At 42.3% G+C, this 16741-nt stretch overlaps 1 protein-coding gene across 2 annotated transcripts; it reads left to right on the top strand.

Annotated features, from left to right (window-relative positions):
• Positions 1-4115: 4115 nt before the first annotated feature.
• On the top strand, positions 4116-16450 carry RAE1 (ribonucleic acid export 1). Of its 2 annotated transcripts, none has more exons than XM_007059771.4 (12): positions 4116-4405; positions 5531-5627; positions 5953-6057; positions 7552-7644; positions 10439-10525; positions 11368-11454; positions 11768-11839; positions 12368-12475; positions 13463-13569; positions 13652-13727; positions 14318-14512; positions 15177-16450. In XM_007059771.4, the coding sequence occupies exons 2-12, from the start codon at positions 5538-5540 to the stop codon at positions 15261-15263; spliced, it is 1107 nt and encodes a 368-aa protein (XP_007059833.1). In that variant the 5' UTR covers positions 4116-4405; positions 5531-5537; the 3' UTR covers positions 15264-16450. The 2 variants fall into 2 exon arrangements, with proteins under 2 accessions (XP_007059833.1, XP_037771709.1); XM_037915781.2 differs by having other exon boundaries at positions 4233-4405; positions 5941-6057.
• Positions 16451-16741: the final 291 nt, after the last annotated feature.

The raw sequence follows: 16741 nt of genomic DNA, 5'->3' as shown, positions 1-16741 counted from the left end.
AGCAGGAGCGAGGGTGCTGAGGCGGAGGAAGACACCCGGGAATCCCTAGATACATGCAGCTAGGAGCTGTTCTCAAGCCAGGAGGAAGGTAGCCAGTCGCGGCATCTGGTGTTTGGGGAAGGACAAACACCAGAAGAGGTTCCCGGTAAGCGGCTTTTATTTTGGGAAGGAAGTTATTCGGTGCGGGCTCTTGGGGCAAGGAGGGTTAGGGCTGCATGCATGCCTAGATGCAGAATAGGGCGTTGATGCGCTCTTTCACATTGCAGTAATCGGCCTCAGTGATGTCTTCAAAAGTCTCATCCAGAACTTGGGCAATGCGCTTGCGCAGGTTTCTTGGGAGAGCCACTGTGGTCCTTGTTCCAGTCAGGCTAACTTGTCCATGCCACTGTGCCGTGAGGGGCAGGGAGACCATTGCTGCACACAGGCAAGCTGCATATGGGCCAGGGCGGAAGCCACATTGCAGTAGAAGACCCTCCCTTGCTTCCCAGGTCACCCTCAGCAGCGAGATATCTTCCAGGACGAACTCCTGTGGAAAACGTGGGGATAGTGTTCAGTATAGGGGCCCCCTGCCACTGTTGGCTCTCCCCAAGGCACAGAAACCCAGAGGAAAGTACAGCCGTGAAACAATCAGTCATGCTTGACTCTGTGCTTTCTCACCATTTTGGGGCTCCGGTGGGTTATGTGCACTCGCTTTCGGACGGGCAAATTATGCTATTGTGTAGACTGTGCTTGCCCTTAAGTATGGGGGAATCATTGCTCTGTCTGGTGTGAACAATGTTGTCTCTGTTAAGTGTTGCATTTTGCCTTTACAGATGCAACATTGAGATCTCAGCCGTCCATGTTATCACCGGCCAAAAGACTCCAAAGAATCAGAAAGAGGCCACGTAGAAGCAAGGAAGACATGTTGCATGAAGTAATGCAGCATTCAAGTAATGAAAATCAAAAAGTGCAGGAGTGGCAGGAGAGTGAAAGGAGGGTCTGCCAAGCAGAATGCGGATCACCGGCACCAAAGCACGGAGCAACTGCTAAGCATCATGGAGCAGCAACCGGACTCAATACAGGCGCTCATAGCAATGCAGGCGGAACACTACTGCACCCTCCCTCCCCCGCAGCCCTTGTCCCAAAACTCTTTCCCTTGTGCCCCCATGTCACCTCCAAGCCACTTTCCCCAACATCCGGGTTCTTACCGCCACTAGCTGCCTCCAACACCTGTAGCTTCACCACCCAGCCCTGAAAACTATGACCCTTACCCTCTGCACTCAACCCTCATCACCATGCAGTTTAGCCAACCTGAAGTCTAGCACTCATTGCACAGCCCTCCAGACAGGACATATGCGAATCTGTGATTGTACCGTTCTCCACCCCACGCCCTTGGCACTTTCTGTTTCCCTAGAAGTTGTCTCTTTTCAATAAATGGATTTTTCGGCTTTGAAAACATTTTTTATTATTGCATAAAGTAAAAGATACCTTGGCCCAGGAAAGAAATAGGCACTGCAATTCAGCATAGCAAACACAGATTCCTACTAACGTTGGACCACTGCACCTGCAGGGCACCAGACATTACTGGTAGCTTTCAGCCTCAAATTGCTCCTTCAAAACATCCCTAATCCTTGCAGCCCCACGCTGGGACCCTCTAATAGCCCTGATCTCTGGCTGTTCAAATTCAGCCTCCACGTGTTGAATCTCCGAGTTCCGTGCCTGAGTGAATCTTTCACCCTTCCCTTCACAAATGTTATGGAGGGTACAGCACGCGGATATAACCGCGGAGATGCTGTCATCGACCAGGTCTAGCTTCCCATACAGAGAGCTCCAGCGGCCCTTTAAACAGCCAAAAGCACACTCCACAGTCATTCTGCACCTGCTCAGCCTGTTGTTGAACCGCTCCTTGCTGCTGTTAAGGCTCCCTGTGTAGGGTTTCATGAGCCACAGCATTAAAGGGTAAGCGGGGTCTCCAATGATCACAGTGGGCATTTTGACTTCCCCTACGGTGATCTTCTGGGCTGGTAAAGAAGGCCCGGCTTACAGCTTCCTGAACAGGCCAGTGTTCCGAAAGACGCATGCGTCATGCACCTTTCCAGGCCAGCTTGCGTTAATGTCAATGAAATGCCCACGGTGATCCACAAGTGCCTGGAGAACCATTGAGAAATACCCCTTCCGATTAACGTACTTGGAGGCTAGGTAGGCTGGTGCCAAAATTGGAATATGTGTCCCATCTATCGCCCCTCTGCAGTTAGGGAAACCCATTTGTGCAAAGCCAGCCACAATGTCATGCACGTTACCCAGAGTCCCGGTTCTTCTGAGCAGGATGCGATTAATGGCCTTGCAAACTTGCATCAACACGATTCCAATGGTCAACTTCCCCACTCCAAACTGGTTAGCGACTGATCGGTAGCTGTCTGGAGTTGCCAGCTTCCAGATTGCAATAGCTGCCTGCTTCTCCATTGTCAGGGCAGCTCTCAATCTCGTGTCCTTGCGCCAGAGGATGGGGGCAAGCTCCTCAGACAGTCCCATGAAAGTGGCTTTTCTGATCTGAAAGTTCTACAGCCACTGCTCATCATCCCAGACTTGCATGACGATGTGATCCCACCACTCAACGCTTGTTTCCCAAGCCCAAAAGCGGCGTTCCACGGTGGTGAGCATGTCCATGAATGCCACAAGCAAACTCGTGTCATATGCGTTACTTGAGTCGATATTGTCGGAGCCCTCACAATCACTTTGGATCATAAGGAATAACTCAACTGCCAAACGTGACATGCTGGCGAGACTCATCAGCATACTCCTCAGCAGTTCAGGCTCCATTCCCGCAGACCAAAAGGGAAGACAGAACGCTCAGGACAAAAAATGTTGAAAGATGGCGCCAAATGTGGACAGAAGCAAAGGGAATGCTGGGATGCGAACCGATGCATCACGGGGTGTTGGGACAGGACCCAGAATGTCCCACACTCCCCGCCCCCTTCCCACAAGCCACAGCGCCAGAATGGGAAGAGGTGCTCTCTGGGATAGCTGCCCACAATGCACCGCTTCCAATGCCGCTGCAAATGCCGCAAATGTGGCCACGCCAGGGCGCTTGCAGCTGTCAGTGTGGACAGATTGCAGTGCTTTCCCTACTGTGCTCTACGAAGGCAGGTTTAACTCACAGCACTCTACATCTGCAAGTGTAGCCATGCCCTTAGTTTTGTTGGTGCTAAAATGCTGACAGGAATAAAAAGTAGTAGTGACAAAAAGTAAGTTAAGTAATTATATATGACTGAATGCAGAGAGAGTGACTCTACCAGATGCTTTTCTAAAAGATATGGTCTAGGAATTTTTGGGTGGAAGTTCTATGGTCCGTGTTATACAGGAGGTCAGGTTAAAGCATCACAGTGGTCCCTTCTAGCCTTGGAATCCATGAATTTATGAATAAGAACGTGCTGTTGCTACAGTTACTTTTCATAGAACTGCAATTTAAGGTATAGTACATCAAATTAGTACCTGACAAAGAAAAATGTCTGTAGCCTACATCACTTGTTCTTTTATTTAAAAGAGAACCACTTTTTCTTTCTACCTACTGTACTGTACCTTAGTTCTGCTGCATTGTGGCACTCTGTCATTTGCATCACTTCAAGTGTCTAGCTACAAAAATAGCCTAGACCAGAAAATTAATGCACTGGTGTTTTGTTTAATCAGTAGTTGTAATAAATTCTTACGATCATTAAAATTCCACTTTTCTCTAGCTGGTAACTGATGTAGCACATTTCCTGTCCTATATTGCTTGATATAAACATCACAACTCAGTTGGTCCTGTTCCACCATCCCAACATAGTGTATTACATGTCCATTCTTCTTCAGAAGGTGTTAATTATTTAAGTGCATTTTCATTAAATATGTTTCCATCTTTGTAATCTTTAAAGGTTTGTTTAGCCTTTTGGGAAGAGAATTTAAGTGATCACATGCACCTTTTTAGCTGGTGCCTCCCTCTTGTCTTTGGGCGTCCCCCTGAGAAGTTGGTATAATTAAATGCATGATAACAGTTCTCCTTCTTGATGGGGGAAAAACAGCAGACAGTTGCCCACGGCCCCTCTGCGACATGGGCCTTGCTTACACCCTCAACACCCTAGGCCGGTGAGTGTGCGATGTGCCTGGTCACATGACCCCGTTACCGCCCCTCCATCCCATGTCCAGCAGCCCTCTCGTGCCCCGCTCCGCCCAGCTCAGAGTCAGCCCCGCCTCTTTTCCCGAACAGATGCGGGCGCCCTCTGTGAGCTCAGCTCCGGGTAGCGCATGCGCGGTAGGAAGCGGCCTGTTCCGGCTCGGCCGTGTGTGAGCCGGTGGTGCCGCGCCGCTGCCTCACTCGCTTTCGTCCCGCCCTGCCCCCCGAAGCGCGCTCCTCGCCTCACGCTCCCTCAGGAGCTCACCCGGCTCTTGGGTAAGTGCGGAGTGGCCCTCGCCGGGGCAGGCCGAGTCGGGTGTCTGAGCCCAGCACCTCCCCTGCCCCCTCAGCGTCTCCCTGCCGGGCACCCCTTCCCTCCACATCCGCCGCTGGCCCGCTCTCCTCTGGAGAGCTCCCGATGGGCACCGGGCGGCCGCTCCCTGTTTCCCTGCTGCCCCCAGCAGCTGCCCCGCTGCCTCCTGGCCCCATCCCCCAGCTCTCTGCTGCCCCATCCCCCAGCAACGGGCCCCAGCTCTCTCCTGCCCCATCCCCCAGCAACGGGCCCCATCCCCCAGCAACTGGCCCCAGCTCTCTCCTGCCCCAGCCCCCAGCAACTGGCCCCAGCTCTCTCTTGTCAGCCAACAACTGCTCCTTCCGCCCTGCCCTCGTGCCCCTATTTCCCCTCCTAATGCTCCCTGCCTCAATGTAAACTGCTCCTCAGACATGTAAATTGATTGAAACAATTGATCTTACACCCCCCCCCCCCATCTGCTCACCTGTCAATGTTTATTATACAGGCCTCAGCAAATGGTCCTACCTGATTAGAAAGTATCCTCCTCCCTCTCCCTGTGTACCCTTCCCCAATGTAACAGATTTTATTTATGAAGTTTCTTCTCTGTTTCCAAAGGCTGTTTGGAGTGTTGCATAAGCAAAAATACTGTTATTAACATAAATAATAAGAAAGACAAAGGTAGCAATGTTTTTCAAAGCTCTCTGGGCTTATGCAGAGACATAACCAATGAGATTAAGATGATCTGTGCATAGTTATTGCTCATTGGAGGAATTGTTGATCCTCCAAAATCAGATTTTTCTGGGGAAAATGAGGGTGAGGCTGAGGCCAAGGCCAACACTTGACCTGAATAAGCATTGCAGAATCTTGCACACACACACACAAAAGTTAAATCTCTGACAGGGATAGGAAGAAACTTATTTTGTGGGCAGGTTATTTTATAATTATCCACTATGTTGTTTACTTCCCCCGCACCTTCCTCTAGAGAGCATCTTGTACTAGCTGTTAGAGAAAGGATACTGAACTAGATGGACCACTCTGATTTGGTACAACACTTCCTATGTCCCCAAGTAAAGGTCTGTTGCTTTTAATGGCATTCTTGTCATTTGCAGGGCCAAGATGAGTTTGTTTGGATCAACCTCAGGGTTTGGAGCTGGTGGTACCAGCATGTTTGGAAATACAGCAACAGATAATCACAACCCCATGAAGGTACTTGTATTAACCTTCTTGTAAACAGTGGGTATCAGGCAATCTCCTTTCCATGAATTAGGAGTGAACGTGATCATGTATTTATTTATTTTCTCTCTTTCCCCAAACTCATTCTTCCTAAGTACTGAGAAGTTTCAGGGTTTGTTATCAAATGCAGTTATGAATATCCTTTTTTAATAGGCCCTTTTAATACTTTTTTCATGTACTATCTATTTTGCAAAACTCAGTGCTTTGTTAATTTGCACTATGACTAGAAGACACATTGTTAAGTTCTATGACGTATAAATATTTGGGGTTTTGTTTTGTTTTTTTGGCCTTTTTACAGGATATTGAAGTTACATCTCCACCTGATGACAGCATTGGTTGTTTAGCTTTCAGTCCCCTAGCATTGCCGGGTAACTTCCTTATTGCAGGATCCTGGGCAAATGATGTAAGTATTAAATGAGCATTGTCTTTAAAAAGGACAGTTTAAATCTCTTTAGCCTGATACATACTTACCTACTCTTGTTACAAGTTATACCTAAGATTGCTGGAGTTTAAAGATTGGAGGAAAAGAGCTTTTTTCCCCCACTTTCCTTTATTTAATTGACAGAAGTTTGCCTAAAACAAGTTTTGTTGTTTCATCTGAAAAGTCAGTTTTTCCCTTATTTTCTTTGTGTCATTGTATAGCTCTAGGGCACAGAAAATAACTTTTAAAAAACAGAAATATGGTTCTGTAAACATGAAAATCAGCAAAGGGCAGGCATAATACCCGAAATTACTTTTAATAAATTTTTTGAAGTTGACAGCATTTCAAGCTGACAGTGTCATTTAAACTTCAGCTCAAGGGAATGACTTTTACTTCTTGATTCTATGCTTTATAACGGCTAGTCCAATTTGTATATCTGTAGAGAGGACTAGTCTCTGTAGCATATGTATTTGTTACATTTGTCCGCTACTTTCACTATACAGAAGAAAATAATCCCCTCCTCTCCATATCTGTTCCTTAGACAGTTGTTGTATGCTATGCAGATATAGGTTATGATTCAGAGTATTGTTGTAAGAGGTTGGAATTTCAGCAGATGCAGATTTTCCCAAACTGTGGTGTGTGGACAGCCAGTGGTCCACTGTGAATTAGTCTCGGTGCTGGCTCCCGCCTAAATAGTTCCCTAATTTTCATTTTCAGAGTGAAAAGTTGGTTAGTTTATGTATGGGTGCTATTTGATTTCCAGTAGGAGGTGAGGTGGTCTGTGCAATTGTGAATGGGAGGGAACGTGGTCCACAAGTCAATCTCAATGTTAAGATGTTCATTCTATTAAAAGATTGGGGTCTTCTGAACTAGACAAAGTTCAGTCCAATATCAAAGATCTTGCAGTTCCCAGTTTAATTTAGATTAAACAACAAGTATTGAGCGAAGGGAGTTAATGGCTTTCCTGAACATTTTCAGTAATTAAAAAAAATCATGAATCTCTATAACATTTGAATTCTTAATAGGTGCTCCTATTTATCGTTCCTTTCTCATAATACAAAAGCAATGGGCTATTCAGTGAAATTGTAAACGTAAAAGAAACTGATAGAAAACATTCCTTTACATAGTGCTTAATCTGGGAAACTCATTGCCACAAGACATCATTTAAGCCAAAAGCTTGGTACAATTTGAAGAAGGATTATCGACAGTTAAATGTACACTGGTAAATGTAGGAAATGCTCCGTGTTGCTGACATCAAAGGCAAAATCAGAAAGGGTTATGATTGGCAATTGTATGATTGTAACTGTTGTCTTTCCTCTTCCCTTCTTCCCCTCCATCTAAATTCAGTGTGTTAAGTAAGGGTAAGTTCTTCAGGGCAGAGGCATTGCCTTGTTTCTGAGAGACATCTAACACATTTCTGGGTACGTAAACAATTGTAATATATTACTAAATTGATATGTGCATCTTTTCTCATAGGTTCGGTGTTGGGAAGTTCAAGATAATGGACAGACAATTCCGAAAGCTCAGCAGATGCACACAGGACCTGTGCTAGATGTGTGTTGGAGTGATGTATGTTCCTTTGTTTCAAAAAGTATTTTCAAAGAAATTGTTAACTTTATCCAGAAAACAAATATCTTTACTTCTAGTTTCAAAACACACACAGACTTAAAATGTAGATAATCCTAAAATTGTAGCATAGATTTTTGTCGTCTAAATTCATGGTTCGTTTGTTTTAATAAATTAGACTACTACTTGGGTGTGCAGATGCAATGGTAGGAGGTTGTTTTAAGCTGTTAATAGCTAGTACAGTTTTCAATAATTTGTGATAGTACAAAAGGCCTTCTATAAGTCTTATGTACTGGAGTTAATTTCACCCTAGAATACTACTATTTTAAGCATAATGACAGGTTTCAGAGTAGCAGCCGTGTTAGTCTGTATCCGCAAAAAGAAAAGGAGGACTTGTGGCACCTTAGAGACTAACCAATTTATTTGAGCATAAGCTTTCGTGAGCTACAGCTCACTTCATCAGGTGCATTCATGTAGCTCACGAAAGCTTATGCTCAAATAAATTTGTTAGTCTCTAAGGTGCCACAAGTCCTCCTTTTCTTTTTACTATTTTAAGCATAATTGCGGAATGTTTTGTTTCATTCCCGTTCATAGTTTGAATTTTGTGCTCTTTCAGTTTTGATCAACACTTTTTTATTCTTTGTTTTTTCTCACAGTTTGGTCTTTGAATGTAAATTATTTTTAGGGGTTTGTTTAAATTAATATGTGAAACTTCCTTACATGAGTAGACTATTATGACAGTTTGAAACTGCATGGTTATGATTTGACCAATTAAAACACTTGTCAAAAGTTAGTAAATACTAGTATCAGTATATTCTTCTGTACAATATTTTGTAAGTATTGGAAAAAGGAAAACAGTGGAATATTGGCATGTTGTTCGCTATCCTCTTTTAAAAAAAATAAAATGCCACTCCTTTGAGATCTAAGATGCTTCTCAGTTTTTTGGGGCATCTTATCTTGTGTGTCCACTGTTTGATTAGAAAAAGCATTGCATATTTATAAGACTAGAAAACAATTAGGAGAAAGGTATGAAGTAGAATTTTGGACTGCTGTTAAGCAGTAGAACAGGACAATATCGGTCTATTCAACTGGATAGCAATCTCAGCGTGTTTGTCAATTCAGATAAATGTAGTGACAAACAGTACATAACGGTTGAGAGAGTGATTCAGATAATGAACATTAGGCAAAATGCTGTTTTGTATGATTGTTTTTTTGGACAATTGGCCTGATTCTCCATTATCTTTACTCCTGAGGGCATTCTGCGCCAAATAATTCAAAATTATGCGCATAATATTTTAAAATTCTGCAATATTCTCCAAGTTTTATTTGTCAATAAATAAATGCAGAGTCTCCAGCATGGCAGTGGGGAGCACAGGCCACTGGCTGCACGAAGGTGAGAGATCACCCTGCAGCCTCCCCACCCCCTACCTTTGGGACACGGACTCAGTGGTGACGCTGCACCTGACTCTGACACAGCACAAGGCCTGGACCTGCCCCAGAAACACTCTGGAGCCAGGTGCACCAGGTGTGGGGCAGGCAGGTTTAACCAGGCAGGATCCAAATGTGGAGGGGAGGGGCTCAGCGTGGGGGGGATCCAGATGTGGGGTAAGAGGATTCTGTGTGAGACAATCTGGGTGCAGGCAGCTTGGGGGTCTAGTGCGGGGGGCGGGAGGGATCTGGATGCACCGAGGCTCGTTGGGCGGGGTGGGGCAGGTGCAGGGGCAATGGGACTCTGCAGGGGTTTCCTGGTAAAAGTGGTTGGGGCTTGGCGGAGAGGTCTGGGTGTGGGAGTCTCAGCAGTGGGGTCTGGGGGAGTAGGGCATGGTGGGGTGGGGGTCTGGGTGCAGCTAGTTTGGGATCAATGGTATGGGGGTCTCGATGGGGGGGCGCAGGTGGTGCAGAGGGGTGGGGCTCACCAGGGTGGGGGTTTGAGTGCAAGGAGTTCAGTGGGGGTGGTCTGGGTGCATGGTTGGGGGTCCGGAGGTGGGGGGCCTTGGTGCAGGGGGCTCCAGATGCAGGACTTGAGGTTCAGTGGGGTGGGGTTCGGTTATGGAGGGCTAGGGGGGTTCTCGGTGTACAGGGTGAAACTTGATAGGGGTGTCTGGGTATGAGAGGTCCAGATACCTGGGGGTTGGGCAGATGGGGGAGCAGCTCCCTTTACGGTGACCCCTCCCCCCACTGCTGAGGAGCGATGGGGGCAGGAAGTGGGGAGGATGTTGAGCTTCCTGCAGCTGGGGGAAGTTTCTGGGGGTGGTTCTGACATGGCCACAGCCACTCCATGCAGGGAAAGAAGTCCCATCCTCTCCTGCCTCCAGCCCAGCCAGGACTATCAGCTGATCCTGACTCGGAGTAGGAGCCACTCGCTGGGGTGTCCCCAACCTGCGATGGTTTACCTCTCTGCCGGCTGCTCCAGGTGCCTGAAATGATGTACCTGTGCAGCTAGGGAGTGCTGCGTGACTGCTCTTGCAGCTTCCTTTTGCTTCCCTGTCAGAAAGTCATTTTTATGCGGGGGACATGAATTCTGTACACGCGCAGTGAGTGGCACAGAATTCCCCCAGGAGTAGGTCACCTTGCACCGAATATAGTCGCTTACTCCTATGCAAATACTCTCAGAATAGTATTATTATACATACCCATTTTATTAAATGACTACACAAGTACTAGGCAGTGAAGAATCAGGCCCAGCAATTCTTTAATGGGTATTGGATATTACAAACATAAAATTACATGTACTGTGGTGCAGTTAATATTTAATCTTTTAAAATTATGAAACTGAATTATTTTTCTCTCATTTTAGGATGGGAGTAAAGTATTTACTGCCTCTTGTGATAAAACTGCCAAAATGTGGGATCTCAACAGTAACCAGGCCATACAAATTGCACAGGTAAGTAACTCCCAAGTTCTTTCCCTCAAGAGAGATGCTAAAGCATCACTTCTTCTAAATAAATCTTTTAAAAAAGGAATCTTTACTAGTCAATTTAAAATAACACTCAACATTTTCCAATTAGATGTTGTTATATGAAGAATAATGTGAGGAAGGTGCCTGTCAAATTGCTAGCTAAATTTTAAGGTGGCCGTAACTGATGATTACTGGGACCTAGGTAAATCAAATCTTAGGCAAAAGTCCTGTGTGCCCTCAAGAGATTTCCCATCCCTTATGGCCTCACTGTAGCACCCAGCTGCAGACTGATTCCTCCTTTGATTACCCAGTGTTGCTTCTCCACCTAATTTTGGCTCCACTTCACTTTCTTTGTTTCAGTTACCCAGTCCTCTGTGCTGCTTTCTTGCTCTGTTTCACTGATAGTTTGTTCTGCTCTCCAGTCTTTTTTACATAGATTTTGGATGAGCTCTAAGATTGTAGGAAAACAGAGCTTATATGTAATTGTTGAGTTCTCTTTCATGAGGGTATTGACTTCATAAGTGCACTGTTAATAGAATCTGATATCTACATTCAACTTCAATGCATATTTTTACTCTAATATGAAACACTTATTTCTGTTGCTTAATGTAAAGTCTCTATGGTATGTGAAATTAAATAAGTGAAAATGTTCACTCTTTTCTTATAGTTTCGTTGTGGTGAAGCATACAACTTTTGGTTGTAGTGGTGATTTAATAAACATTTATATCCTGCCTTTGTACCATTCTTTTGCTGTACACAACCAGAAAGTGATACAGGCTGTTATTTTAAAAAACGTATGTGCATTGTTCTTGGTTGTTTTCCATCAGCATGAAGCCCCCGTTAAGACTGTCCATTGGATTAAAGCACCAAACTATAGCTGTGTGATGACAGGAAGTTGGGATAAAACTTTGAAGGTATGAAAATTGTACCTGATAAATGGGTTTTATACGATGCTAATATATGTAAAACTGGAAGTGTTTACTATAAATTTTGCTGAAATAGACTAATTTAAAAAATCAAGAGGTCACTTTTATTGGTGATAATTTCTAGCCCTAAGAAAATGTTTTATCCCCCTCTGGCCAGTTGTAAACAACTTAAAATGAAAATGTGGCCAGGCTCATTGTGCTAAAGTAATCAGTTCCAATATCTCCAACGGCTTATATGGTATATTTGATGGCAAAAGAAATTCAAGTCTTTTAAATCCATTGATTTTCTTTTTTTCCTTAGTTCTGGGATACACGATCACCAACTCCTATGATGACATTACAGCTGCCTGAAAGATGCTACTGTGCCGATGTGGTAAGCCAATAAATAAACTCCTGTTTCATAAAAATGAAATTTGTGGGAACTAGTTTGCTCAGAGGATTAATGGCTTCAAAGCCCATGATACCTAGGTCATATGAAACCAGGCCAGGTTACTATTAAATAAAAGTTACTCTTTGATGGCTGTTTGGTCTCAGTCTAGTTCCGGGTGGATCGACATTCCCTTCCTATGAAGCACTAGTAGTGGCCTTCTTAGCATTAAGAGGAGAGGGGCCAAAAATAGAATTGACACTGAAACTGAACTGCCCTTGCTTCCTTGCCCATATCAGAATTTATGCTTCATGTTGGAAGAAGCCTGTGCTACTATTGCCCTTGCTGTACCTATTCTGCAGATAAAATTTTCAGTCTATGGGTCACCTTCTACCAGAACTAACAGTCTTGCTCCTTTGAGTTGACTTTTTGAGGGGTTTGGGTGAAATAAGTAACTTGAAGGAGATAAAATTCTCTGTTGTGAAATTAACGTTGCCTAGTCTCTTCCAACCAGTCCCTCTCGTCCTTGTTCAGGTGCATCCCATGGCAGTTGTCGCAACTGCAGAAAGGGGTTTGATAGTATACCAGTTGGAGAATCAGCCTTCTGAATTTAGAAGAATAGAATCTCCACTGAAACACCAGGTAAATCATTAATTATATTTATTACAAGTTTATTAATGCAGCATATAAAATGGTGGTTTAGATTCTTAAAAATAATAAAAAATTAAAACTACATTCTCTTCATTCCGTATAGTTTGTGCCCCTGAGTACACTTAGACTTTCAATGTGGTGCATATTCTGCAACTCTGTTGTACATATCTCCTTCCAAGTGGATGACTTCAACTGAAAAAGGTTTCTTGAAAACACATGGCATTAAGAAATGTATTAAGATTTACTTCAAATTTGACTGGCTTTCTTTATAGGAATAAGGAACAGTGAAAGACTATGCATTACAATATTTTAATGAAATATATCTGAATATTTACAACTAAAATCAGGAACTATTTTAGTTAAATACTAAAAACTTTACAGTTCAGCTTAATGGGACAGATCCTGCAAACCCATTGCAAGCACATTTTGGCACCTGTGGAGAGGAAGACTTGCAGGATCAGGCTCACAGTTCAATTTCATTATTGTTTTTAATTTTGGTCCAAAATGTCAGTCTCCCTTCTTCCTGTTTGTTCTTAACAAGACTAATACAGTGCTGTATTGTATAACAGGTAATTCTTCCAGAGAAGCAGGATTGATGGTATCTTGCTAGAATATAGTAATTTTTCCTCACTATATTAATGTACAGTTTGGGACATGGAATTTTGAGAAATCTTTCAAATTCAGTCATGTCACCTAATATGCAAAAGATTTTTGTATGTGTAATTCCTTGGTGAAGGAGGAAAGCTGTTGTGTTCGTTTTGAGGGAATGTCTGCTACTGATCCCCAGGTGAATTCAGAAATGTAGATATTCAGGTCCAAATTTTCAGAGGGGCTTTGACCCATTTGCTAATATTGTATGTGCTTTTCTCCGTGTGGTGTTAGTACATGCAGTGAATTGTGCCCCCATAGAGAGGCAATGTTTAGAAAATCTGGCCTTAAGCTTCTGTCTAAAATGCTCTGTATCTTTCTCAAATTTAGCATCGCTGTGTTGCTATTTTTAAAGACAAGGTGAACAAACCTACTGGATTTGCCCTTGGAAGTATAGAAGGAAGGGTAGCGATTCACTATATCAACCCACCAAATCCGTAAGTGTGATTTTTAAAACACTCTGCATTATATTGTTCATTTTGAAATGAAGAAAATGTGAAGGAATATCTTTCTTTTCAGAGCCAAAGATAACTTCACTTTTAAATGTCATCGCTCCAATGGAACAAACACATCTGCACCTCAGGATATCTATGCTGTAAGTATTCAGCACATATCATTGCATCATTTTTGTAGTGCGGTTAGAAGCTACATACACATAATAAACAATTTTGTATGAAATCTACCATTAATGCTCTTTTCTTTGACCTTTTCTTGTACCTAAAGTGTTCTTTTGCTTATGCTTAGAGGAAAAATTATCATATGCAAATATTAAAATAGGAGTAGGCAAAGTATTCTGCCCTTTGTTATAAACAACCAAAAAACCCACAACTTGGCTGACTTTCTATTAAGATTTATTAGGACAATGCATTCAATATATTTCTGTACCCACGTTTTTGTTTATGGAAAAACATACTACTCATTAAGCCTCTGCTTAAGAAACTGTTCAACACCAAGGGAATTACTGTGTTCTTTAATGGGAATTTGTATTTAAAGTATACCTGGTCAGGAAGAACAAATGATTTTTGGCAAAAAATGCATTGTCAAGACTAAAATGCAACTAGTCTTAATTTAAATTAGGTAAATCTGCACATAATATATTTACACTCACTGACTACAGTATATGCAGTGTAAAACTCCATCTTGTCTATTGTTGGTTGTTTTATGTGATGGTTTGTATAACTGCAGGTAAACGGGATAGCATTTCATCCTGCCCATGGCACCCTTGCAACTGTAGGATCTGATGGTAGATTCAGCTTTTGGGATAAAGATGCACGAACAAAGCTAAAAACATCAGAACAGCTTGACCAGCCGATATCTGCTTGTTGTTTTAACCATAATGGGAATATTTTTGCATATGCTTCCAGTTACGACTGGTCCAAGGTAAGAAGGATTAACATTTAAATTTCGTATCAGTGGTTGTGAACTAAGACGACAATATTTCAGTAGTCCTTTTCATCTGAGAGTCTCAAAGTTCTTTACAGGTATTAATAAAGTCTTCTAAATACACTCGAGAGATTGGGAATAGGTTGATATGGGATCAGTTTAGCCACCTTTCAGATGAAACATAGCACAGAATTGATAAATAAAAGTAATTGTATAATTGTGTGTGGACCGTGCGCTTCACTGTTTGAAAATTTGGCCCTCTTTTGTTTGGCTCAAAAGACAGAATGTACAGTAAGGCTGTAATATCTTTATAATGTCCCCTCTTCATTCTTATCCCTGTCTAGAACAATCTTTTTACTTCTCTTAACTCTCAAACTACTTGAATTTTGCATGTGAAGCAAAAGTTTAAGGAATGTTCATTCACTCTAAGCTTAAAGACCTGTTTTGAAAGTTGCCTTGCTTAGTGAATTGTTTCTAATTATAGTGCACACCCACCAATATTTCCCCTGGGTTGCATAGTAAATCTGATCTTTAAAAGTCCATATTTTTAAATTGTAAAGTCTCACTAAATCGAATTGACGGAATGTTCAGCTTCTTGTATTTCAAGATTAAGTTGATACTTTGAATAAGATAAATATAGCTAACTTTTTCTCTTTTTTAGGGCCATGAATTTTATAATCCACAAAAGAAAAACTACATTTTTCTGCGTAATGCAGCAGAAGAGTTAAAGCCCAGGAATAAGAAGTAATGTGTATAATTCTGACTGGTGTTACAGCAGTACTTTCTGCCACTGGACTCCCTTGCAGTTGTCAATTTTGGATCGCTAACATTTAGCAGGAAAGCCTATAAATAATACCAAAGTGTATTCTGACTTGCTGGAGAACATCATTTGAATTATGTATTCTGATGTGTACAGGAGCGTCTGATATTTGCAGGATGACTTACCATACATCTGTTCCTCTGCAGTAATTGCTGTAAAATCTCTAAATTCAAGACTGGTATTACTCTACTGTTTAGAAACGCAAGTATGTCTATGCCAATGTTTTACCATTACTACAATAAAATATGTACATTTACAATAGTTCTGGAAAAATTGTACAGATACTGTTTCTTTTGACTATTTGGGGAATTATGAATAACTTGTCTCAAAGGGGGCTGGTCATTCTGATTTTAATATAGAAGCGTTAGCGACTATATAGCAGAAAGAAAGGCATTGCAAATTTGGTTTTCCTCAGGGTTTGGATTAATTTGGTATTTATGTATGTGACCAATAATAGTGACGAAGATCCAACATAGAACAGAGGGGCCTTGTGCAAACTCTCCTTTTCTCTTTCCGTGTACTCCAACAGTGTACTTCAGTCCTAACTTGCAGTGCCCTTCCTTATCCCAGTCCTAAGCAGAGACTGCCAGTTGCGTCAGGTGGTATAATTCAGTAACATGGACAGACAGCTAATGGTTAAGATGTGACCACCAAACTGATTTTTCAGTTGTGGCCTAAACTGTTTGATCACCCAGATGTCTCCAGAGTTGAAAGGCTGTTCTTTTAACTGAGTGTGCCACCAATTTCTCCATAACATTTTTGTGAGGCTGAAATAAGGCTGATCACTTTAAATACTGGATAGTTTATAGTGCAGGTGGGTTTCATCCCTGACTAAACAGTGCTGTGAAGTTAAGCAAAAATGATGTGGGTTTTTTCTGACTCAAATCTGCTACTGTTTATTTTTGTTAACTAAATGTTGTACACATGCCAAAGTTTTTTTCTTTTTGAAGCTGACTGCTTATTATTCCTTTTGAGTATTATTTTTGGGGAAAAAATGGGGCCCCCATGTATACAAAGACGTGTCTTATTGTAAAGATCTCTGTAAAAATATACATTGTAACACTTGTGATTACTGATTCATAGCTACATTTAAAATAAAATTTTTACTAAATGCTTTTGAGTATTCAGTAGTTCTAAATCTCCTTTAATAATATGAACAGAGTGCATCAGGCCAGCATGTTTGTGCTACATTTCCAAAAGTGGCTTCTTGGCCTTTCATTGCAATTTCAGGTTTCTCTTCTAAAACTAAAGCAACAGCTAAATGCAGTTGCACAAAAAATGTCGTGAGTTGGAAATCTACCTCATTTGCCACTTGCCATTTCATTATAAATCATTCCTGTGGTTTTTGTCTCAATGCTACTCCTCTTAGTTCATTAAATATAAAGGCCTTTTGTTTAATGGAATTA

This window comes from Chelonia mydas, chromosome 13, assembly GCF_015237465.2.
Source record: "Chelonia mydas isolate rCheMyd1 chromosome 13, rCheMyd1.pri.v2, whole genome shotgun sequence".
NCBI classification, from domain to species: domain Eukaryota; kingdom Metazoa; phylum Chordata; order Testudines; family Cheloniidae; genus Chelonia; species Chelonia mydas.
The sequence above is the reverse complement of the archived record's forward strand: the minus strand, read 5'-3'. Positions and strand labels throughout refer to the sequence as shown.